The sequence below is a fragment of the Blastomyces gilchristii genome, assembly GCF_000003855.2.
Source record: "Blastomyces gilchristii SLH14081 genomic scaffold supercont1.33, whole genome shotgun sequence".
Lineage (NCBI taxonomy): Eukaryota > Fungi > Ascomycota > Eurotiomycetes > Onygenales > Ajellomycetaceae > Blastomyces > Blastomyces gilchristii.
In genome coordinates this window covers 64192-89544 of record NW_003101650.1, presented here as the reverse complement: position 1 = coordinate 89544, position 25353 = coordinate 64192, and the positions used below count along the sequence as shown (strand labels likewise).

Genomic DNA, 25353 nt, shown 5'->3' with positions numbered 1-25353 from the left:
TAATTTATAAACAGTTTTTATATTCTGAGCTGGAATTTTCTGATTTTATATATCTGAAATTAATAAATGTATAATAGTTAACTTTATAGATATAGGAAAAACCCTGAGAACTAAGAGTTCTCAGATAGATATTATAGTCTCTGACTATATATATCTATAATTAAAGAATAATAATAATAATATAAATATTATACTAATCTATTTAGTGTAGATCTCTTACAGATAGTAATAGCTTATTAAATACACTTTTCAATATTTTTATCTTTATTCAATATTGTGATGATTATTAATTAATTAATGAAGATGCAGATTAAGAATTTACAAGATTTTTATTGTTTTGATATGATACACTCACTAGAGGTGAGTGAGTAAGCAGCACGATTAGACTACTACTTTAATACCGAGGCTAGACAATCAAAAATACATACGGCGTAAAATAACATCCTGGCTGTAGATCATCAAAATAACAAAAATATAAAAGAAGTTATGTGGTAGTGTTCAATCCCTTCCTCGTCGCCACTCGTACTCTGCGTTGATTGTTTTCTTCTCTATTATTCTTCCACTTTCTCGCTCAGCCAAGGCAACAACAGTGGGCGACGGGATCATGGAAGGCCGCAGAAACGCGTGGATCTAGCTAGAGACAGCCCTGGAGCAGCGCCCAACAGCGATGGAAACACTTCGAAAGCTTCGGAATCAGCGCTCGGCGGCGCTAAGCCCCGTATAGAAGGGAGCGCCTTGCCCGATGCAGTAAGACCCCGGTTTGGGGCTCTGGAATATTTGGTATTTTTCAGGTACCGCAAATACTGTGAATACAATAAACACCATCTATATTTCGGATAGAAGCGCCTAGCAATGTAAGATAAGAGCAAATGTTAGATATAACCGGTACTATTTATCCCCTTAACCTAAAGCTCATATTCCTTCAGTTTCAAAGGAAAAGAGGGTGATATCGTTACTGTATGAAAATGAAAGTAGTCGGCGGTGTTTTCGAGATACCTTGTGTAATCTTTCAATTTTACGCTCTTTTGCCATTACCGTTGTACGGTACCAGGCAAAAATCTGCCCTGTTACCAGCCCAATACATCAAGGTCTATCACCCCAGAGCTTTTTTTTTTCCTTAACCAACATTTATTATTCTTCGTCGTGTCTTCCCCCTCTGAGATCAACCACCTACACCATCCCATCTTCCTCACTTCGCTCCCATCCTCATTATCTTTGATCCCTTGCTACCAGTGCGGTGCAAAGTAAAACCTTCTGTTGAGATACCCTTTGTTCCTGTTCTCAAGAATTACCTCCCTTCATCACATCTATTTAGCCGAATCCACACCAATTCACCACACCACGCTCCTCCTTGTAACCGTTCATTCAAGCCGTATGAGATTTCGCCCCTCTGAAAATTAAAGAAGCAGGTCGATAACAAACGGCTTGTTTGCCTCAATACCTGACTACATCCCTCATCTTCCTCTCCTCCGTTTTCCCTTTTCCCCAATTTGAAAAGCATATTTTTGGACTTGCGCCAACATGGTGAAGGAAACCAAGTACTATGATATCCTAGGGGTACGTGGGACCTTTGCTATTTCCCTTGAGGAAAAGTGTTGCAGCGTGCACATTCAAGATATGGAAAGGCGTTCTAACTTTGAAACGATTAGGTGTCCCCCAACGCTACTGATGCGGAACTGAAAACCGCCTATAAGAAGGGTGCTTTGAAACATCATCCTGGTGCGTTACAACTGTTTGTTATATTACGCGATGTAGCCTTTCTTTTAACTTAATTCTGATGCATTTTCACTCTTCTAGACAAGAATGCCCATAATCCCGAAGCTGCAGAGAAATTCAAGGATCTCTCTCACGCCTATGAAATTCTCTCAGATTCCCAGAAACGGCAGATATACGACCAGTATGGCGAAGAAGGCTTGGAGCAAGGCGGTGCCGGAGGTGGAATGCAGGCGGAAGACCTCTTCGCCCAGTTCTTTGGTGGAAGCGCCTTTGGTGGTATGTTTGGTGGTGGAATGAGAGACACGGGCCCCAAGAAGGCGCGCACCATTGTCCATCCCCTCAAAGTCTCTCTGGAGGATATCTACCGAGGCAAGATCTCAAAGTTGGCTTTGAAGAAATCCGTTATTTGTCCGGGATGCGATGGAATTGGCGGCAAGCCAGGATCTGTCAAGCAGTGTGGTCCCTGCGGTGGTACGGGTAAACGGACCATGATGCGCCAGATGGGGCCTATGATTCAGCGATTCGTTGTGGAGTGTTCGGACTGCGACAGGACGGGACAGGTCATCAACGAACGTGATCGTTGCAAGAAGTGCAAAGGCAACAAAGTCATTATTGAAAGAAAAGTCCTACATGTGCATATCGACCGGGGTGTTAAGCCAGGGCACAAGATTGATTTCCGTGGTGAAGGTGACCAGGCGCCAGGCGTTATAACGGGTGATGTTCAGTTCGAAATAGACCAGCAACCACATCCAAGATTCCAGCGCAAAGATGACGACCTCTTCTACCAGGCTGATATTGATCTCTTAACTGCTCTCGCTGGCGGCACAATCAATGTCGAACATCTGGACGACCGATGGCTGACAGTACAAATCGCTCCCGGCGAACCAATCACGCCTGGTAAGCTTCCACCACAACCCTCCCGATCTACTCCCATCCACTTCCTTCATCTATGGCTTGAGCTAACCTTTTTTTTTCTTTTTTTTTTTTTTCTGTAGGGCAAATCAAAGTTATCAAGGGCCAGGGAATGCCCTCCTTCCGCCACCACGATTTCGGCAACTTATACATCCAATTCAACGTCAAGTTCCCCGAAAAGGAAGATATTCGTAACGTAGAACTTCTCGAGCAGGTGCTGCCGCCCCGTCCCCTACAACCGCAGCCCCCTGCGGACTCGATGGTGGAAGATTTCAACCTAGAGGATGTTGAGGATAGTGGCCGGGCGAGAGCGCATGGAGCTGTACACATGGGTGATGAAGACGATGATGATATTCCTCCCGGTGCTGAGCGGATGCAGTGCGCGTCTCAATAGAAGTTTTCTTCCCGACATTTTGCGGGAGAGTTTGGAGTTTGTGGGAGGCTTGCATTTTTTTAGGAGGGCTTTCCAGTAATGCAAAAGGGGAGTCGAGCGGACTTAGCGTCAGAAAAAGGGAAACCATTTCTTCTGCTCCTTTTATTTTCCTGGTTCCCACCCTTTTCATCTGGCTGGTTTAATACTTATCATCCCACGCCCGCTTCCCATCCAATGATTTTCCCTCATCCTCTTCCTTTTTTACCATGTTTTGCTACAAGAGCTGGTTAGGGCTGTTTTTATCCAATCTCTTAATCGTCTCTTTCTCTCCCGTTATTTATACTTCATCTTGTTTTTCCCTCTGTCTTCCGAAGCACCTCCGATTAGTTTCATGCTCTTTTCTATGTCTGTTCTTCTATTCATAACTTTTTTCTATATTTCCTTTCCTATTGCTATCATCATCATCATCACATAACGTCCACCGCACTGCACGTGGGGAGAGGCTTTTTTATCCTTTCTTTTTTCCCTTTTTTCCCTTTTTTTGCAAATTTTTTTATTTATATAACTGGTTTAACGATGGATTGAAATGAAATGGATGGATTAGACGATTTTTTCGATTTTTTTTTTATTTCATTTCACTTACCTTTTTATTCTCATAACTTTTTATCCGTCTTCCTGTTCTTAAAAAAAATCCTTGCCCTCCGTTCAGCCGTTATTCACCCCAAAATCAGCAAGCAGCAGCAGTGAGAAAACTTACAATTGCTCAAAATGACGAAAAAGTTCCGCTCCGTTTCTTATTCTTTGCCTATCCTTATTCTAAAACAATACAACAAACAATAAATAAGAGAAGAACAAAGGGGCTAACCGGAGCAAATATTCTTGCACCAAATGGCGGATTGGATTGTGCAAAGTACTCTCCTCTCTAATATCTTAATCCCCCCCTCATCTCCTCTCCTCCTTCAACACCTCCCTTCCACCAAACCAATATTTAATAATAAACCCAGGTTTAAGAAGGCCAAAGTGTCTCCCACCTGCGTTGGTCTAGCCCTTTAACATTTCATGTCACTTCATGATTACCCCGCGCGCCCCCGGGTCATCTTCATTTGTTCGTTCGTGCTCGGTGCAAATATATGTAGGTCAGTATATTTGTAGGTCAGTATGTGTCTGGTCGTTTCTGGCTAGCTAACGAACGTTGTACGGAACAGGTGGTGTGTGAGAGAGAGAGTGTGAGTGTGCTTCATCGAATATTTTTTTTTAGCTGTTAGTTTCCTTCCAGTCCAATTTTGTTATCATCTTCGTAATATAGAATAGATATATACATATGGCGGCCATTTCCAGATTTCTTTCTTTCTTTCATTCTTTCATTTTCCCCCTTCCGCCCCCGTTCCTATGTGTCCAGAACCTCGAGAGAGATGGATGAATGAATGATCGGGCACAGCATGGCGTACAGAGGCACGGTGGACAGTGCATGGTAGCATCGTAAGAGATTGACTCACATCAAGATCTTAGGGAACAAATAGAGGGATATATATATGTAAATATAGTTTTTCACTTGGCATGGGAGCCTAGAAGAGAGAAAAAATAAAGGAATGGGAGACAGAAGTTAATGTAAAACAAGGGGGTTGATATATACCTAGGTATAACTATATATTGATTTCCAATGCTAGGATTGTATTGTGAAGAGCAAAATTAATATGGATGTAAAATATGTATGCCCGACTATAAAACTGGAGTCTAGAGTTCTACCGGCTGTCATTCAAACCAATGAAAGCCATATGATACGGGCGGGAGTTTTACTTCTTTTGATCCATATGAGTACTTTAAGTATCCAGGTGTGTATATAGGAACTATGTATTACGTGGATATCCGACCAGTAGAACCGCATGGTTTTCCCTGATCGCCTCCTGAGCGTGATATTGAACTGATGCAGTATTAGGTCAGGCTACTACTACATGGACCACCACCACCACCACCACTGCCAGTAGTGCTTTTTACAAAAAGAGAAATAGAGCAAATGAAAATAGAAGCAGGAGAAGCGCCGTTTCTATCTTTCTCCGCGGCCAGCTCGGAATCCGGCAGGGGAAGGACCCTTGGAAGGGTTCTAGAAAGGGGAAAAAAGCGTTGGATTCCCTTCACAACCTGTTGTGTAATGATACGATAAATAACTACACATGCTGCTCTCTTTTACCGCGTACAGAGAGAATTGTGAACTGCACTCGACTGGTGGTGTACAATGTCGCCTCTTTTACCCTATCCGTTCCTCTTCTTCTTCCTTACATATCTGATCGTTCCTTCGTTTCTTCTCCTTCCTCTTTTTTCTTCATTCCTCCCTTCTACTCGCCGGCATGGCGGGTGGGGATCTAAGCTGCTACTGCGACATGTATATATATATATATAAGTGTGTCTGTACATGTACATGTATGACAGTGCGTAGAAAATGTGATCTAGATCCCCTCTTTTCAACCCGGGTTTTTGATCGAGGGTTTCATCGGGTAATGTGTGGTGAGGTGACGGTGATGGGGATTTTGAGGGAAGGCTTGGATGACGTATAAAGGGGGAGGGGGAGAGAGGGGAGAGAGCAGAAGGTTGCGCAAATTGAAATTTGACGTGGATCTTGAACGCACATAGATAAAGAGAGAGGGGGAGAGGAGGTGAAGGGGGGAATGAGGAGGAGTGAGGGGATGATGGGTTGGTGGTATGTCCGGATGGGCCCTGGGGGGTGGTGGTGGTGGTTCAGATACGATCGATTAGGAATTTACAAACAGAGAAACCATGATACGACAGATGGCCTGGTTCCTTTTGAGGGATATCTGTAGGGCAGAAGGGAGTATGACAGACTATGGTTGGATAGTGAGAGGAGAGAAGCTATGTGGTGGGAATGCTAGAGTTTAGAACACTTTTTACTTAAGATTTAGATACATGGAAGGATTGTTAGTATTTTTATTTTTTATTATTTTATTTTTATTTTTAACGGGTTATCATCCTAGCAGAGTTTTGATATTCGTCGCACAGCGTTATGTCGGCGGAGGGCCAGCATTGGTTCTTTTCATATCAAATAGCTATCAAAATGAAACCGTTGCATCTCCAATAGTAATTTCCCACCGCTGCTCTTTTCATCTCTTTGCAATTGGACGACATGAGTGTACCAGGTGTATCGAGTATGATTCCTCTGACAGCGTTGCTGGCCAGCATTATCTAATCCTATATAATTGGAGTGTTTGGCCTTGAGTTAGGAAGTGCCAGCATTGCCAAACCCTAACAAATGGTAGGGATGCGGGGGTGGGAGATCATAGGATAGAGAGAAATTTCTTCCAGCATGAAAAATTTGGTTCTGTGGCCCTTTTGCACCATTTAATCTCTAATTGTAGACTCTGTGTAGACTCCGTAGTAGCAGATGCTGCGACGGGGTCCCGAAAATGGGGAGAAGTTGATCAATTTTCCGTTTCCAAGATGTTGTACAGTACAACTTGGATGCAGAGAGAGAGAGGCGGCACCATAGAGCCAAAATGCATATACAAGAAACATCCATCGACATCCCACGTCGCACGGGGTAGTGAGATGAAACGGCGACCTTGGGATCGACATTCCTATTCCTGTTGTGTCATGTGTTCAAGATCAAATGGATAGAATCTCCTCAACTAACCCGTTCAATTTAGTTTTGCATGTATAGGTTTGACAAACATGCTCCCAATTGACACAGAATATGGCTCTATGAGGCAATCTCGGGCCTGTAAGCGATAATGGAGAGATATTGGTTGTCAAGCGAGAAGGGATTTGCCATTGCCATGCGAAAAAGGACAAGTGAGAGAGAGAGAGCTTCTGTTATGAAAAGGTCTCACAGCTCCACCTCATGCAACACAGATATATGCTATATGACAGAGCAGAAAAAGTAGTTGGAGATGAAGAATCAATATGGTTGGCCATTGCTTGTCACGATAAGGTCCGGCACAAGTGAGGGGTTACAGGACGATGAGAGATAATCCGGAGGGCGAGTTAGCAGAAAGGTGCGATGGTTTCGGGACTTGGCGACGGTAACTAGTCAATTGGTGTCATTTCGGCATCGCTTTTTTGTCTCTGTTTTCGTGATCATCAGAAGAATGGCATCTTCACTGTGTCAATCATATCTGTTTCCAGGGCAAGGGGCCGCCAAGGCGGGGCGTATGCAAGAAGAGCCGTTCCCAGCACGCCTGTCCAAGCACGAGAACGAGCAAGGATTGGCCGCGGGAAAGGGACCTGAAGTTTGAGAAGGGGCCTTGCGAACGCTATGCGTTTTACTTGCACAGCTGTTTCGCAATTCGAAGCCTCAAAAATCATTTTTTGTGGCTTTTTGGGATGAGCAATCATTGGTGCTTTGGCCTTGAGAGAACGCAAGGAAGAGGAAGAGTGATGACGACAGGGACGGGTTAGAGAGAGATGATCATTCTGAATTTATTTTGGAAATATTTCTCATACGCAATACTCCGTAGAGCTGGCGGAATCATCTTCTATGTAGTCTAGACGGACAATGCCATTCTTCCGGGCGAGAATCCGGTAACCAGCTATCGATCGAGATTATCTAGCATCCCGGGCCCGATCTGAGTTATCCCTGTGGGAGCGTAGCGCGGCACACCCTTGAAATCAATAAAAACTGATAAATCTTGATAACTATATTGATAATTGTTGCAGGATGGTTGGTTTCTTCAAGTCCTTCAGCTCTAATATTTTTTTGTAGATAGAGATAGTATGCATTTCCTCATCATCTCAGGTTGATATGGCGTCTTTCCATCAGCTTGTGATTGGCCGCCGGCCATGGCGGTCGCTAGTCCAATTACGGAACACTAAGCGAACTACGGCTTCTTTGCAGCCGGAAGCGGCTGGTTTTATGCGTTTATGGCTTCGTGGACGGGGGGAGAGATATCAAAACATTTACCATTATTTAGGCTACTACTATTGCTGCTGCGTGGTTCTCTGACAACTCAGCTGCAATTTTGATTCGGATCCCTAAAAAAATCATCCCTCAAACCAAGCATGAGGGCTGAGCTGGGAGCTAGCTAGCCACACCATCCGGTCGCAGTCGGTGCCAACCCTTGTCCCTCTCCACAACTTCCTACACAAGTACAGTACAGTACGGAGTACTCCGTAGTTAGGTTGTTGACGACACAAATGATATCATAATTCCAAGCCCGCCAGCATCCAGCAAACAAACACTAATATATCCCGGTTTGTGCTTTGTTACGCTTGCTGTAGGCCCTCGGGATTTTGATATGAATGACGGGGTATGTATGACAAGGGTTTTCGCATGTGTGAAGGGTCCCCAAGCCTTTTGGCGGGATAACCCTCCCCTCTCCTTCCCCGAGCCCTTTACTGTGGTTAGCTTGGATCCCACAGTCATGTCAGATGGTGTGGTGCTGTGGTGCTGGGGTGCTGGGGTGCTGTGCTGCCGGTGGCTTCCATTTTTCATAGGCTGCGGAAAACGCGACAAGAATAATCCTCGGACGGGTAGATTTATTAACCCCAGTCGATGAATATATCTCTATCCGGGTGATGATAACATCGCACATAGCTGAGATTCCTCCAGCCACACTGCAGTATCTCTTTTTGAGTTGGCCCCGTTGCTTCCCACGTGCGTGTTCCATATGTTCAACAGGCATATATATCATCATCGGCAGGTTTAGCTTAACCAATGACAATTTATGCGGATGCTGAGGATGCGGTTGAGATGGACATTTACCCTGTCCGCGGGTCAGCGCTGGCAAGAGGCAGAAATGCCAGGGAGGAAAAGAACCAGGAAGGAAAAAGAAAAGAGAAAGGAAAAGCGGTGCAAAAAATACGACATATATATAAATAGGTATATATATATATATATATGAATGTCGATCCTGTCCCTCCCTCCTCTATTTTCGGGCCTTAACTTCTGATCGCTTGGCTGGGAGCTCAGAGTCTTTTTGGAGCTCAGAGTTGGTTCCTCTCCCAAAGTTTGAACTTAACTTTATCTATTGTCTTGGGGCAACAGCTTCTAAAAAACACCGACTCGACCCTGGTAACGTCAAGGAGCTTGGAATTTGCGGCGCTCTCTCCACTTCGCTGACGATTGCGTGATGCTGCCCTGGCCTGACGAGTCTGCTTTGTCAACCATATCGTCTCATCACAAATTTACAACCATTCGAACGGGGAAAATAATACAAATACAAAATAAATAAAAAATAAAAAGAGAAAAGAGAAAGGAAAAAAGAAGGAAAGAATATTAATTACACTCTTCATCTCGGGTTTTCTTCATTCTCGACACGCTCTCTAATATACTCCCTCTTCTACACTTACATATTCCCTCCCGAGTTTACAGATCCTACTTGTTCTCTTTGAAGGGGGTCCTTTTGTCATCAATTCCGGCATTAGTAGGGTTGATATTTATTTTCTCAGAACCCAAGTGTACTTACTGCCTGGTTTCCTTTTTACTCCTTCCATATATTCCTTCCAAGCCGAAAATGGACTCCTGATTCTGATATCCTGAAATTGTGAGCCATTGCTCCTTTTAAAGCTGGCTTTTTTTTCTCTTTTTTATTTCTAATCGATTCGATACCCCATTCTCCAAAGCCCTTTCATATCCATATAAATATTTACTCTTCTCGCTTCGTTGTTTCTTTTTGCTACCCTGTCGGTTGTCGTTCCCATTACTTTAAGTCGACACACATACCTACACACACATACCTAGGTCCGCACACACCTTCAGGTTACACACTCACTTCGAGTCTACCATTCCAAGAGATTCGTCCATCCGCGACCCAATCCCCAGGAGCCCAATTCGTTTGCTCGTTCCTCATACTTGTCTCGAAAACGGCGGCATGGCGGACTCTAAGGGTAAAACGTCAATTAAAGTTGGAAATACCCTTGCCAAATGGGTGGGTATCAAAAAGAACTATCGGGACCCCATCGACGCAGACCCTGTTACCCGCGGGGAATCAACGTTTTCTGTTGGCACATCGGATACCTATGCCTATGTCGAAGAAGAACCATCCTCGGCAGATTGGTTGCGTGAATTGCTCCCTACTGGTCAGCAGGTTGTAGAATACTTCATCAATCTCTTCCCCTTTTTGCGCTGGATTACCCGATACAACCTTCAATGGTTGATTGGAGACCTTGTGGCTGGTAAGTTCCGTTACCATACTATACCATAATAAGTGAACGTATGTGATTTTAATAACCCTTTTATAGGCATCACTGTGGGCGCAGTTGTCGTGCCTCAAAGCATGGCATACGCAAAGCTAGCTGAATTAGAACCTCAGTTTGGCCTGTATTCGTCATTCATGGGCGTACTAATCTACTGGTTTTTTGCAACCTCGAAGGATATTACAATCGGAGTGAGTCTTTAGCCATGTCGCTTGCTTGCTACTCTAGAAGCTAATTTGATCCAAGCCTGTCGCGGTAATGTCAACTTTGGTTGGCCAGGTTGTCCTCAGGGTCAAGGAAAATAACCCGGAGATCCCAGCGCATTTTGTTGCGAGTGCCCTTGCGATCATCTGTGGCGGGATTATCACTTTCATCGGCCTGATCCGATGTGGTTGGATCGTGGATTTCATCCCCTTGACCGCCATCACTGCTTTTATGACAGGCTCTGCCATTAGCATTGCTGCCGGCCAAGTTCCTTCTATGATGGGCATTCGTGGTTTCGACACTCGTGATGCTACTTTCAAGGTGATCATCAATACTTTCAAACATCTACCGGACACAAAAATAGATGCCGCAATGGGTTTGACTGCCCTATTCCTCCTCTACCTCATCCGCTGGGCCTGTAATTTCAGTGCCAGAAAAAACCCGAACAAGCAAAAGCTCTTTTTCTTCCTGTCTACCTTGCGGACCGCGTTCGTCATTCTTCTATACGTCATGATCAGCTGGCTAGCCAATCGAAACCATCGCGAGAAGCCAATCTTCAGAATATTGGGTTCAGTTCCTAGAGGTGTGTAATACCCATCTCTCCTAATAATAGCGATCGTTCTGTTCCATTACTCTGTTTACCCGTGTAAATATCGCAAATGACATTTACTTACAAAGGGAATAAATAGGGTTCCAAAACGCAGCTGTGCCGAAAATGAATACCAAACTCGTCAAAAGTTTTGCAGGCGAAATCCCCGCAGCGGTCATTGTTCTTCTAATTGAACATATTGCCATTTCAAAGTCTTTCGGACGCATCAATAATTACACCATTGACCCGTCTCAGGAATTGGTTGCTATTGGCGTGACCAACCTTCTTGGACCTTTCCTTGGAGGGTATCCTGCCACGGGATCCTTCTCAAGAACGGCTATTAAATCTAAAGCGGGAGTGCGTACACCATTTGCTGGAGTCATCACAGCTGTTGTTGTTCTGCTTGCTATTTACGCCCTTCCCGCAGTTTTCTTCTACATCCCCAACTCGTCCTTGTCGGCTGTCATTATCCACGCTGTGGGAGATCTGATCACACCACCAAATACCATCTATCAATTTTGGAGAGTCTCGCCTCTCGAAGTCCTGATTTTCTTTGCCGGAGTCTTTGTCACCGTTTTTTCCTCAATTGAAAACGGCATCTACTGTACCGTCTGCATATCGCTCGCCATTCTGCTTTTCCGTGTCGTTAAAGCCCAGGGGCAGTTCCTTGGAAGAGTCAAAATCCATTCTGTAATTGGAGACCATGTTCAAGGAAGCGATGGGAAACATGGTCATTCATTTGAAGCGAATGAGTTCAGCGATTCCAGAGCCAATGACCCATCTTCAGCCCGAAACATTTTCCTTCCGATTAACCATAACGACGGTTCAAACCCTGAGATCGAAGTTGAACAACCTTCTCCAGGAATTTTTATCTATCAATTCTCCGAAGGGTTCAATTATCCTAACGCAAATCACTACTTGGATCACCTCGTCTCTACAATCTACAAGCATACACGACGAACAAACCTCGACAGCTACCCTCGTTTGGGTGACCGGCCATGGTGTGACCCCGGCCCTCGTAAGGGCCAGGTCGAAGAGGATCGTTCGCATCTTTCCACTCTCAAAGCTATCATTCTTGACTTCTCCTCCGTTAACAACGTTGACGTCACTTCTATTCAAAACTTAATCGATGTTCGCAACCAGCTCGATAGGTACGCTGCTCCGCAACCTGTCCACTGGCACTTTGCTCATATCAACAACCGGTGGGCCAAACGCGCTCTTGTTTCTGCTGGCTTTGGCTATCCAACACCCAGCCCTGGGGGAAATACACGATGGAAAGCGATCTTCAGCGTTGCGGAGTTGGGTGGTAGTAATTCCGCTGCTGCCCATGAGGCGCTTGAGAGACGACGGGAATCGGAACAATCCAGTTCCAGAATTCAACAAGATGTCGAGGCGGCGGCAGGACAAGCGAGGAGTGAGCAAACTGCCCATAGAACTGGCGCCGAGGATGTCGTCGAAGAGACTTCCAGCACCGAGTCTGGAAATGAGCTTGGAAAGGAATTGAATTCTAGTAAAGTGTACAACGTTGCCAGCCGGAGAATTGTTGCGGTCCACGGTCTCAACAGGCCCCTTTTCCATATGGACCTTACCAGTGCACTTCAGAGTGCGCTTGCAAACTCTGCGGCCACTGCTGCTGAAAACAAAGTTTCAGGAGAAGAATGAATGTGGAGTATGCGCATTATGAATTAAAAATTTATGAGCGAGGTAGGCGTCGGAGGGAGTGGCATAATATACCCAATATTTCGAATGCAAGGGTTCTCTCTTGTTTTTGTTTTCTCAATACCCACCCCATATCCACCTCTATCCTTTGTGATTTGGTCTTTGATATTTTTTAGTCAGCGCCTATAGAAGGTGGGGCGGCTTTGGCTTTTGCGTCTTTGTTCTGTTCGATGCTTTCTCGGGGTGACATTATAACTTTGATTTGATTGAATGATGTTGCCGCCACTACTTACTTGTCCCTCTGTTTGTTTGCATCTGTTCGTTGACACAGAGCCTCTTTTGAAGTAAGAGAGGGCCTCTCTAAGTGGCTCATAGCAATTTCTATATTATGATATTTGGGAGATGAGTTTGAATTTCGGGATCATATATTTCTTTCTTCGTTATCTTTACTCCCTCTCCAACTCCTCCAATCCATGAAACGGAACCCTGCAACCCCCCCAACCCTGGTTCAAGATATCGGTGATCATTTCGCCTTATTCCCTTCCACGTGTTTAGTTAATCTTCTTCCTCTAGAATTGGAGCGCCGTCTTATATGTCTGTCATTATTGATAGAAATCGTCAGACGATAAAAATTTTACCATCTTTATAAAATATTTAGTTTTTGCGTTATGGTTTCTTATTATTTATCTATTTACTTTTAGCACCTCTCTCCCTTGGCTATCAATAGTTATTCCTGGACAAGCTGGCGCTGCCTCTTATTCAATTTCCACCTACGTCTGTCAGTCAGTCATGCTCTCTTCAGGCAATTCAAAATATCTAGTCTTACATCGCACGGACAAATACATACATACATACATACATACAGAGACTCATGAAGCAAAATCACGTCAATCTGGGGATTAAATATTATGTGCAAAGAGCAGTCACATTAATCGGAGATCATCTGTGTCCATTCGAAAATCAGGAACCGCTGCGTGTGTATCATTAGCACTTTGTGTGTTTGAAATGCAGAGGCTGCGCTGCGTGGACTGTACATAGAGTTATAGAAGGGGTTCAATGTTGCTAGCGGTTTCCAGCTTTACTTAGCGAAGCTCTCTGGTGCGAATTTTCCTGCGGTGAATTCGTGCGCTATGGAATTTCTAGAGATTGGAGGAAAATCGAGCAGGCGCGGTATCCATGTAATGTACGTGTTGTTTTCAGCCGTGATGGTTCGATCTGTTGTTATGCTCTTCAGCACATTGGTTCGGTCTTGTACGCAGTACTGACACGCCACTAAATAACGTTAGTTAAATACTTTTTTTTTTTTTTTTTCACTAACTTAATTGTCGAAAAAAGATTGAGTGCAGGGGTAGTTAAGGAAAATATGCACGGTCGTTCCTTGAACCACATTCATTCCCGCGCTCATCCCGCTCCCCGCAACACTGTCATCTGCAGGCATCTTTGCCATGTTTCCCTTTGTTGCTTATTCGCCCGACCCAAATTTTTAACTGTAGGTATGAAAGGGATTATCGAATCGTTCACGCAAAGTACTATGTATGCGTAGCGCCGGCTTCCGGGAACTATTCCCCCTTCCGCGCGCTAACCAGATGAATCATGCCAGAGATCGAGCTAACAATTGTGTCAGGACTGGGGACAAGCTGCTGAAATGTAGGCGGCCGTTTTGGCGTGTGCCTAACGATAGCGCACGGAAGCCTAGGCGATGATGCATTGCAACGTTGAGGCATGCATAGGAATGACGGATGTGGTTAATAATCTACCATGTGAGTGGTACATATATATAGCCCCAATTACCTATATTTGCCTTGGGGAGTTGAGTACACCTGCGTTATATGATTAGTCTCAGTCATCGAATTCCAGTAGGATTCCCTTCTCTTCCCCCTTCTCTCTCTCAGGATGGACGTCAATTCCAAACAGAAGTAGGTCGGTCATCTCACATCACGACGGAAGCCGCAACTGCGCACACAGTCGTTCGCAGAGCCGCAGAGATGTATCGTCCCTGATCCAGATGTCGATATCGCACCGGAGGTATGTACAGTATACTACCCCCCTTGCCACCATAAATCATCAACAACTTCCGGAAAAAGTCTAACAATCCAAACTCCAGACTGACCCATCCGGTTATATGAAGATTCAGCATTGGGAACTTTGTATGTTATATATTGCCCTAACGTCAATTTATCCTGTATGCTTCTCTATGTGGTCAGCAAGGGGTTAGACATCTATCAAGTATGCTAACTTCAATCGTTCCAATTTGAAGTGATTCCAGCTCCACTACTTCCATAACATCGTCCGTTCTGAACTTCAAGTCTGAGAATGGACGAAGATATAGTTAGCGGAGACCGGGCTGCGGAATATGTGCTAGTATAGAGCGATTCACTCATACTCTCAGATACCTAAACGAAGGGCGGCTAATACCATATTTCTAGCCAAATGATGAAAGGGCAGGCTCGGCTAGATCTGGTACGGTCATCATTTTGGAGGTTAATATGGAATCATTTTGCTGACGGGTTTGGTAGCCGCATCACGGCTAAGTGAATAATGGTCCTTGGAGGAGCACTCCACCTGGTGTTGGGCTTAGCGCGCGAGTGGGGCCCCGCGCTAACCAAGGTGTGATCTTGGCGCCAATATCAACTCCTCTCCACCTCAACGAGTGGTGGTGGCACACACATCACATCCGCTCTGTGAACGTTCTCGGGGCATCTCGCCATTGTTTAGCATGACAACAGCAAGCATATCAAATCTTACCAATAAGAATAATCCCTCGCATACCAGACTCAATGCCTATCTTTTTGCGAGGTAATTGGCCTGGAAGTTGGCATGTTGACTGGTGGTATTGTGGCTTGTTCGGCATAAGTTACAGGGAAGCTGGAGCTGAGAAAGAGACCTCCACAACACCATCCCTCGACTTGCACGTCAAGCAGATCCTCGAAACTGGGCTCTTCTACTCTGTGAGCATGTTGTTGGTTGCTTTTTAGGCAACAAAGCCAGGACCATACCGCACTCCAGCCCTGCGAAGCGGTGCTGTCGGTCAGAATATCAATGACGATAATAATGCTTGGTGCCCACCTAGGCAATGCTGTCCAATGCCTCTCTTTCCACTTTAGGTTATGATTTCGCACTTAGTAGCCTTGGAGGAACTACTTGAGATTGAGGACGTCTTGTTCTGTACTCCTCATAGGTGTCTCACCCTCAACCACCGAGAACCCTATCTGTGGAACAATTTGTCTGATCGGTCACGTGTCGTTGTCCACCTTGGCTGCTGTCATCACCAAGCTGGACATCTATTTTATATCTGTTCCCTTGGTGTTGGTGGGCGTCGCTTGGCGGTCTGTGAAGCAGGTGAATACATACACTTGGCTGATTGACATCTGGCCTCATTACATGATCTTCGTGTGTCTGCTACGACTGCAAAATGGAAGGATAATGGAATCCAAATTGCGATAATCATCCGAGGCCCTTACGCCTACAAACCCTCTGCCTTTAGATGATTCCATATTCATCGGTATGTGATGCTTCCAATAGCTCCATGACCTAGCCTATGTGAATTAACCCTTCCTGCAATGTTAAATTGGATGCTGAACAGACATCCTCTGAAGCTGCCACCACGGGGGTTTTTACATGACCACCAACCTCGGGGGTTTTCGGATATCAAAAGAGCCCGCACTACTACTGTACATAAAGGGCACTGGTCATGGAAAATTTTCCTTTTTCCGCACTGGAATACTGTCTGTTTGCTAACGGGGCGCCAGGCCAGACTCTTATGCGAATGTGTCTCAGTCTTGCTGAGCACTATTGACTGCCTTGTGTGAAATTGGCCTTTGTAGAAATCTACAAAATTTCACGGGTTGAATAAGGCACATTTTTCGCTAGTGTCGATCGTTAAAAAGTATGCCTGAGCAATCTCCCATGAAGCACGGAGCCGTCAAAAATTATATCCCTGCAATCCGGAACAATTGTGCTGGAAAATGAGCATGGTATACATGAGTGAGGTCCTTTACCCTATGGGCCTTTACCAGGAAATATCACGACTGAAAAAGACCCTAGTACAATGAATATTGGCTTTGTTGATTGGGGACATTGGGTTGCCGCATTGATGGGTGAATCAGATCCGACTCCCTGCAGTGGGATGGACTTTCATCTGATGCCACAAGACCTACCTAGCGGAGACCTAAGGTTCAATTTGCGGGGTCATTGGATTTGAATGCTACATGAAAGTATGGCAGTTGCGATATTTAAGTACCAAGAGAGAAGTTGGGTTCGTCTGAGGTAGAAACGGAGAGGCAGTGCGCTGCGTCGGTAGCTCAAATCAACGTCTCTAAGCTGTCCAATCAGGTTAGCCCTGTATGTAGCGTGTGCCTCTCACTGGGCACTCCGCTGCTGGCTTAAGAAGGAATGACTTGCAGAATCGGGCTACCCATTGAGCTACAGACGAATTTGCACATAGGTGACTGCTTGACTCATTTTTGATCAACATTCTGCAACATCAGAACTATTAAAGTCGAGCCGACTTTTCATGTCGGTCATGCGCGGCCCTAAATAGTATGATAATGGTTTCAGGGTTTGCAAAACAATAAGGCATTGAGTTTCAACTGAACTTACCTTGTTATTTTTTCGATTATTTCCCCAGCATCAGGCAGCCCCACAACAACTGCTGTACTACGCTGTATTGCTTCAAACGAAAACGATGCTTTTCCCTCTTTCGGTAAGGGGAGAATCCACCGAATACGGGGTGGAGATCGCCCAAGGCCAAGCTCTCTCACCCTAGCTTGCTGGTGTGGCTGTGGAACGAGGGCTTGACTTTTCGAGCTAGATCTGTATCCTGTGAACTTCTATAAAATCTATGGCATCACCTCTAGCTTCCAACATCCATCAGAGGTCAGATTTTCTATTTCTTCTTCCAAAATTATTCACTTATTTGCGTAATGTTATATTACTTTATAAAAAAGCAGTTTCGTGCCAGACAGCACCCAGAAGAAAGGGCGGACAAAGCAGAAAAGGCGAAGCAAAAGCGCCCATGTCGGCACCAAAGGCGAAATCAAATCCAGGCAACCGAGTTGGATCCTGTTCCTTTTGATGAATCTGGAAATCAACATGATCCGACAAGCGCAAATCTACTTTCATCCCCAGATCCGGCCCATGAACAAATCCCCTCAAATGGACCATGTGAGAAATGCAAAAAGGAGAAGCACGATGCGAGGGTTTACCGTTCAAAGTTGATTGCCGGTCTGGTATTCCCATATTTCCTCGCATCAGTCGATTTGACTATCGTTGCGTCTGCAATGCCTTTCATAGCTTCCCATTTCAGTAAGTAAACACCCTTCATCCTTTCGTGGCTAAGATTTTGGTCGTGTCTGATATTCCCAACCAGATAAGCTGGACCAGCTCAACTGGATCGTCACTTCATTTACATTGACTTCCACGGCGTTCATCCCAGCTTTCGGCCAACTAGCTGATGTTTATGGCCGCCATTTTGTTCTGCAACTCGCCATGTTCTTAATGCTCGTTGGCAGTGTGTTCTGCGCCGCGGCCCGGACTTGGGGGATGTTACTTTTTGGCAGAGCGTTGCAGGGAACAAGCTCTGCGGGAATCATGAATTTGATTGAGATCGTGCTGGCGGATAATGTGTCACTGAAAGAGAATGCGAAGAACACCACTATTTTTCAATTCGTATCTGGGGTCAGTTATGGTGTGGGCCCAGTCATTGGAGGGTAAGCTACACTTCATCTAGCGAAATCTTATTCATTTGTCGAAGATACTCAACTAACTAGTTTTCAGGTATTTAACTGATGTATAACAACCCTATAATATCTTGTGTCGGTATTGTATGAGAGTTCCCTAACAGTCAACAGGCTAATTGGCGCTACTGTTTTGTTATAAGTATACCAGTACGTCTGATCAGTTCTTCTAATATAATTTATTATTTATCAATACGCTAATGTCTCTTTGCTTTGTGCTTGGTTGATTAGATCGCTGTTTTTGCCCATTTCGCAATATTCTTCTTACTCCGTAAGGAGCTAGTCAGGGGCACACATCTCGCGAGAAGTTCTTCATCCATTTTATCAGGACTCGCCACCATTGACTCCGGCGGTACCGTACTGTTCATTCTTGGAATCGGCCTTATCATCTTAGGCACTAGTTGGGGAGGCGCAACGTACCCATGGACTTCAGCCGCTGTTCTTGTTCCCTTGATTTCTGGGTCGATTTTATTTTCGCTCTTTTTTGTTTATGAGTACTACCTCGAACCGGGACGAGTACTTTCAAGGGTCTTCCCACAACAAACTCCCATGGTTCCGTTCCCCATGTTCAAAGTAAAGGATACATCGCTTCTAGCTATTCTTGAGTTCGCTACCGGAGCAGGTAAGAAGATTGGAGAAAGGGGCCCGCATTCGCCGGACTTCATTCATCCCAGACTTATACATATAGTTTACTGACTTTTGTTCTAGCTCTTTATTCGGTGTTTTATTTCATTGGAATATATTTCACGCTTGTCGAAGCTTACCCCTCCGGGAAGGCAGGTATCCAACTACTGTTCTATATCCCTGGTATCGGAGGTAATATCAGATTTTCCGCCCTCCAAAAATCAACGCCTTTCCGAGGTCATGTTTACGTGCTAACGCGGGATTTCTAGTCGGTATATACTTGGCCATGTTCGCGTGTAATGTCTGGCCAGCGCAAACCTTCACACCGCTTAGTGCGGGTACATTAATCGAAACCGTGGGCGTTGCCCTTATCACCTGGGCTGTCACCACACGCAATATACCTCTGGTCAATGGAATGATGGCTGTTGCCGGTGCCGGGACAGGTCTTCGATTCATGCCCTCTTCATTACACGCAGCTGGGATCTGGCCAGACAAAATTGCGCCCGCCATGTCCATCATGAGATTTTGTCTTCCCTTTGGAGGCACATTGGCACTCGCTATCATGGGTAGTGTTTTCAACAACAAGATGACTAGCATTTTCCATCCAAATTCGGAGTCTCAAAATGGTGGTATTGACATTCAATCGAGCCAGAGTTTGGATGATATCAGCAAGCTTCCGCTAGAGGTGCAAGAGCATATCCGTACTACAGGAAAAGACGCGGTTATGTGGGCTTTTATATCGATAATGCCGATTATGGCGATTAGCTTTGTTACCGGAATCTTTCTGGGTAATGTGTGGATTAAAAAGAAGGGCGAAGGAAGCGAAGACCAGATCGGGAAAGACGCTTCTACTTCTCCAGCTGACGATGACGAAGATATCGAAAGTAATGAGGTTGTGTACGTCTCGTACCTTTGGGCACGGGTAACGGTATGCTTTCCTTTCATCTATCTAAAATTCACACTTTCTCCTCTCTCTTTCTTCCAAATTATAGTCAAGCTTAATTGAGCAAATATATCAAGTATTCTAACCTACAAGCCAACAGGGAACCTTAGACGAGAAAAAACGCATCACCAGACCCCTTACCAAAGCCGAAAAGCAAAGACAGGCTGCAGCCTTGCTCGAAGCAAAAACAGCAGCGGGCAAAGCTCAGAGACGAACCATCAGACGTTGAAAATCACATGCTTACTCCCAACCCTCATCAGCGCCTTGCCTCTTCTTAGGTTCTTGTCAAACAGTCCAGTTTTATCCTATCCCCGTATGTTAAGTGGGAATTTGGTTTCCGATTATTTTTTTCATCCGTCCCCCTTTTCAGCCTTACGACTTTTTTCTTGTTATGGGCGTATTCATAGCACACACATATATCCCTTCTTGTACATGTTTTCCGCATTTCTTCTCGATATTTTGATGCATTATAGAGTAGATATATGTTTTACGTCCACAGTAGTGAATATGCCCCTTGCTCAAGTTATTCTATGTGGATCTAGTGCTTCGGCCATTTCTTCTGAAACCTCTACGCAAGCCAAATCGGCCTAGGCGTGCAGAAATTTTTTGAAAACGGTAGCGAGGTACTGTAGTGGAGCAGGGAAAATATCACTCCCATATGATTACAAGAAGAGCTCAATCCCAGATGCTGTCACTATTGCATCAAAATATGAATTGAACAGATGCTGCCCGAGGACTTGAAAATTTCAGACAGCTCACGAGAGCTGACCGCGATATATACGGCTATACGAGCTCAAAAAAGTCATACATATATTCCTTTCAACGCGATACATAATACAGAGACAGAGGAATCCGGATGTAAACTACCTCAACACACCCCCAACCCCAGCCCACCCAAGCACAAAGCCACTAAGCGCCTCTCCCATAACCCCACCGCCAAACCAAAGATCCCTCCAAGCACCCTTTCTCGACTGCAGACTCCTTTTATCCCCCCCCGAAGATCCATCTACTTCCTCCGTAGTAATCTCTCCTGTGCCGGGGAAGTATGCGCCAACTCCCATCCCGCTGTTTCCGAACCCGATTAAAACCGCATGGAACAGGAAGGAGACGAGTATTGTGCCGATGAGGTAGAAGAGGAAGCCATACGATGATTGCAGGCCGAGGATTCCGGCGCAGATGCCGAGGAGGAAAGCGGTTAGGGAGTGGAGGGTTGAGAGAGTCTGGTGGGCATAGATATGTTTAGTTTAGGGTTTGGTTGTTTAACTTTTAGGTTTTGGAGGAGCTCGAAGAGAAAGGGGTGCAGCAATAAGCTGGCTCCCCTTTGGGCAGCTTGGGGCAATACGCACGCGGTTATTATGTATGACTGAGTCCGGAACGAGAGGGTTTATGAGGAGGGAGAGTTCTTGTGGTGTTGGAGGCATTGTGGCGGTATTAGGTTTCTTTTCGCTTCCTCTCCCCTCTGTCCTACTAATATTGCTGTCCCTTTTCGTCTTTCACTCCCAATTATGTCCAGGTGATCGTAGATTGGGCCTTCGTTGCAATTAGATATCGAAAATGTGCCACGTCCTCGTGAGCTCCTCGACGTTTCCTTAGCCCATAGCAATCATCAAAAAAAACTAATAATGGCGTTAGCATGCGCAATAACAACATTAGATAGTAGCCTCCCTATTCCGGATGCGCTCTCACCTATTACAGATGTGCTGTAAATTGTTCGGATGCAGTATGCGCCAGAAGCAAGAGATTCAGGCTCGAGATTGGTATCAAATCACATGACGACAGTAGTAGGACGGATCAAACCTTCCAAGGTTGGAAAGTTCCCAGGTTGCCATCGTGTCATGTGATTTCCCACACCCTACATCGAATTCCAATGTCTCCTGCACACTCTCATTGCATTGGGTTATTGTTATATAAATTGGAACAATTACATTTCTTAACAGTATGGTGTAAGATGGTGAAGCTGAGAATCACAGCCACTTTTCCCTCAGGCTGCCAAGGAGGTTCTCTGATTCTTTCTGTCAAGATGTTTTACCACGAATTTGCTACTGTTTATAGAGGCTTGAGGGAAAAGAGCACTGGGAAGCACAACTATCCCTATCATCGTACCGACGATTAAAGAATGGCAAGCTGCTTTTGGTTTTTTTTTTTTTTTTTTTTTTTTTTTTTTTTTTTTAATAAAAAATAGCCGAGAAAGGCGATGAGAAGCCAAAGAAGCACAGAAAGAAAATAAAAATGAGCCTCTAAACTTTCGTAGCTAGGTAAATACACAATCATGACATGGCAAGAAGCACAAACAAGGACGGAAATAAGGAGGGGAGAAACCAACGTTACAACATAATAACAAAGGTGAGGAGAACAGGAAATAATTCAGGGGTAAAATTTGAAAATCACACGATATAAAGGAGTTTTGCGCAAAATGTTAGAACAGGACATCCACTGAGAAGAACAATACACAGTTGATAAGAACGAATTACTTTCTCTCTTCATGCTCCTCAGTCGCTTCCCTAATCGATAGTCACTCATCCGGTGATCCTTTTCCAAGCTGGACATAAGATAAAATAGAATATATGGCCCATAAGGCAAGGAAATTTGAGTGTGAAAACTAACACTAGTACCAAACTATCTTAGCAGTATGATCTGCTCCGTAATAACAAAACCGTTTTTTACCTCATGTAAAAAGCCAAAGCCGTTTCGTGCATTAAGAATCGCAATTCAAAAACAAAGTATATTGGGATACGTTCCCGTACCGGTGATTCTGGATTCACCCGTCCGCACGGCGTCAAAAAATTCAAAGAGCGGAATTGAGTTTGCCCTCCGCCTTGGCTTCTTTGACTTGGTCAAATACCTATGAAATGGGTTAATTCAAACGCCGGTGATGTTTACGGTATTATATCTAAAACTGACCTTAAGCATCTTATTTCTTGCTCCAAGAGCATTCACTCCTCGTTCCTCTAGCCCTTTATCATCCAATTCGATCAGCTCGGTCCACTTGAGGTCCTTAAGGTTTTCTGTATATTTGTGAAGACGAAGGGACCTAAGCCAGCTGGGAATATCCTGAAGCAGATGAGGATCAGTCGGATCCTCTGGTGGCTTGGAGCTGCCTCGTCTTCCACGTGGAGACCGGCCTCGTGCAATCTCAGAGTGATCAGAGAGATAGCCCTCGGGATTGCCACTAAACTGGGCCATATTGAGCCCACCGAAACCATTGTTCAACAATGCATTCGTATCATACGCAGCCAGAAATCCGTTGTTCTGTGGAGGAGCGAAAGTCATGTGGCCCATGCCACCTCCTTGCATCGCGATCCCTGGAGAATTGGGGCGGGACCGACGACCAGCCATGGCAGCTTGTTGCTGGGCCTGTAAAGCAGCAATTTGTTGGGCATTCAATATCTGGCCAACGTCATTGACCATGATCAGATTTGTCCCCGGCAGGTTATTGTTAGGGATGCCAGGGGAGAGCGGTTGCTGGTTCATGTTCGGGCTTTTGCCCTGTCCATCATTAGAACGTGCACGGCGATACTTCCGTGCATCATCTAATGCAATCCGGTTATTTACGGTGGACAAGGCCGCCAGCTTCATAGCTGTCGCATTAGCCACCATATCTGCTTGGGATGGGGCATTCTGTTGTTGGTTAAAGGCCGCCACATTGGGTGTGTTTGTCATTGACGCCCAGCTAGCGCCGTTGTATGGAGAAAAGAAATGCGGTTCCGTCGAAAGATCCGGAGCAGTCACGATGGTGCTTTGGATGTTAGATGGGCCTGGAGGCATGGATCGCGGAGACCGAAGGCCTGCTGACTGAGGCGGTTGAACAAATTGACCCATGGGTGGGTGCTGTTGCCCAGAGGATGATTTAGGTCGCGCAATTGGAGGTTGGGGCTCAGGGGTACGTTGAATCCAAGGAGATGACGGTGGTTGAGGCAAATTATCTTTACCACTATCCGGCGCCGAGATTGTTGGTGCAATTAGGGAAGAACGATCCCCAAATACAGCACTATTCCGATTCGCAGAAGGGGCAGTTCCAGTTTGTTGAGTAAATTCAGCTTTCTGTTTTGCAATAGCTGCAGCAGCATCTGGGAACATGGCATTGATTGTGGATGAATCTAGCCCTGAGTTACGTTTGTTTCCAGGAGAAAGAGGCGGGCGGCTAAAAGAATTACGAGAACCCTCGACGTTCAATTTCGACATTGCATCAGTAAGGCGGTTGTTCATGGGATCTGGGAAAATGTGTTAGTTTATTTTTGATACCTAGACGTGACAGGATTGGTGGTCTTTACCTTTTTCACCGAAGTTGGCGGGGGACAAGACACTCGACATTGGGTGGCTTTTCGACATTTGCTGAAGAACCTGGATGAAAAAGCGGATCTGGACCTGAGTCGTTTGTTGAAGAAGTGCATAAAGAGCAGCGGTTCTCTCTGCCTCACTGAGGACTCGGAACCACTGCTCAATAGCGCTTAATTCATCTTTGAAATCCTGATCCAAGGTAGCAGCCGCCATCTCCTCCAGAGTTGTCTCATACTGATCAATATCTGCGATCCACTGCTGGGCAGCCTTGTCGATGTCATCATTATTCTGAGAGTGAGATTGCTGGTTATAGAAGACTTCGGAGGAGGGCCGAATGCTCCGAGCAGAAAGAGGCGAAGCAAATGATGACATGTCGGCGGAAGCACGCAGCTGATGGGAACCACCAAGTGCACGGGAGGATGGAGGGCGGAGCGAGGATTTTGATGCTTCTGGAGTACTGTTTCTGTTTCCAATAATGTGGCTAGCCATAGCTAAATGTAAGAGCGGTTGTGGGGAATTTGGGCGCTCTAGTGAATGGACGGTTTTGGGAGGGGTGATTAGACGGAAGAATTATTAAAAGCACAAGTGTGATTAGTACAAAGCTCCTGCAGCACCGGCTGACTTTGCGTATGTATATTACGTTCGAGGCCAAGAAACGGTTTAACCGATTTACCAGTCGCTTGATGGGAAATCGGAGGGAGAGAAGAAAGGAGGCTGACGGATTTCCAATCTCAGGCCGACGCTGAACAAGATAGTTCCGATTGGGCTAGGGATTAAAGACAGGCCAGTCCAGTGGCTGTACTGATTGGGGGTAAGAGGTAAAGGATACAACGGAGATAAAGTTGTCAAAAAAGCACAAATATGTGGAAATAGAAGGAAGACGAAGGGTGATTAAGAGCTGATTTGGTGGAGCAAGCTGCGAATGAGAAGATACGAAATCAGACAGCAGTGTGTCAAACACAGCAGCGAAAGACAGGCAGAAGGTTAGCCACCAGAAAAAGCAGAGTCCGGAATTAGAGAGAAAGAAGTGAAGCTGGACGGAGAACGAACGAGGATGGAAGAAGGGGGAGAAGGGAAAGACGGAGAGGATGAAGCTGGAAAGGGACGGGGTTGACACTGAAAGTTGAAGTTGATCGAGATGAGGATTTTGGTGGAGCGAACTGGCCCTGCTGACTAA

The 25353-nt window shown here is 45.3% G+C and overlaps 5 protein-coding genes across 7 annotated transcripts; 3 read left to right on the top strand and 2 right to left on the bottom strand.

Moving 5' to 3' along the window:
- The first annotated feature begins 777 nt into the window (after window positions 1–777).
- On the top strand, window positions 778–5927 carry BDBG_09009. 2 transcript variants are annotated; one of them, XM_031723833.1, is made up of 6 exons: window positions 778–1557; window positions 1650–1719; window positions 1798–2613; window positions 2712–4137; window positions 4207–4833; window positions 4938–5927. In XM_031723833.1, exons 1-4 carry the CDS (start codon window positions 1522–1524, stop codon window positions 3020–3022), a joined length of 1233 nt encoding a protein of 410 aa, XP_031581170.1. In that variant the 5' UTR covers window positions 778–1521; the 3' UTR covers window positions 3023–4137; window positions 4207–4833; window positions 4938–5927. The 2 variants fall into 2 exon arrangements, with proteins under 2 accessions (XP_031581170.1, XP_002620598.1); XM_002620552.2 differs by having other exon boundaries at window positions 889–1557; window positions 2712–4833; window positions 4932–5927.
- A 1883-nt stretch (window positions 5928–7810) lies between these two features.
- Window positions 7811–13462, top strand: BDBG_09008 (SulP family sulfate permease). Its single transcript, XM_031723832.1, has 4 exons — window positions 7811–10123; window positions 10190–10335; window positions 10391–10931; window positions 11038–13462. The coding sequence occupies exons 1-4, from the start codon at window positions 9820–9822 to the stop codon at window positions 12597–12599; spliced, it is 2553 nt and encodes an 850-aa protein (XP_031581169.1). The 5' UTR covers window positions 7811–9819; the 3' UTR covers window positions 12600–13462.
- A 4056-nt stretch (window positions 13463–17518) lies between these two features.
- Window positions 17519–20127, top strand: BDBG_09006 (MFS multidrug transporter; the record flags this gene model as incomplete). The annotated part of the gene is made up of 7 exons (XM_031723831.1): window positions 17519–17900; window positions 17965–18304; window positions 18372–18384; window positions 18446–18481; window positions 18563–18953; window positions 19225–19883; window positions 19999–20127. The coding sequence occupies 7 exons, from the start codon at window positions 17519–17521 to the stop codon at window positions 20125–20127; spliced, it is 1950 nt and encodes a 649-aa protein (XP_031581168.1).
- On the bottom strand, window positions 20102–21671 carry BDBG_09005. Of its 2 annotated transcripts, XM_031723830.1 has the most exons (3): window positions 21585–21619; window positions 21245–21514; window positions 20392–21118 (listed from the first exon to the last, which is right to left on the bottom strand). In XM_031723830.1, the coding sequence occupies exons 2-3, from the start codon at window positions 21317–21319 to the stop codon at window positions 20762–20764; spliced, it is 432 nt and encodes a 143-aa protein (XP_031581167.1). In that variant the 5' UTR covers window positions 21320–21514; window positions 21585–21619; the 3' UTR covers window positions 20392–20761. The 2 variants fall into 2 exon arrangements, with proteins under 2 accessions (XP_002620594.1, XP_031581167.1); XM_002620548.2 differs by having other exon boundaries at window positions 20102–21118; window positions 21245–21671.
- A 17-nt stretch (window positions 21672–21688) lies between these two features.
- Window positions 21689–25310, bottom strand: BDBG_09004 (protein vts1). The gene is made up of 3 exons (XM_002620547.2): window positions 24170–25310; window positions 22800–24109; window positions 21689–22740 (listed from the first exon to the last, which is right to left on the bottom strand). The coding sequence occupies exons 1-3, from the start codon at window positions 24663–24665 to the stop codon at window positions 22684–22686; spliced, it is 1863 nt and encodes a 620-aa protein (XP_002620593.1). The 5' UTR covers window positions 24666–25310; the 3' UTR covers window positions 21689–22683.
- Between the last annotated feature and the right edge of the window lie 43 nt (window positions 25311–25353).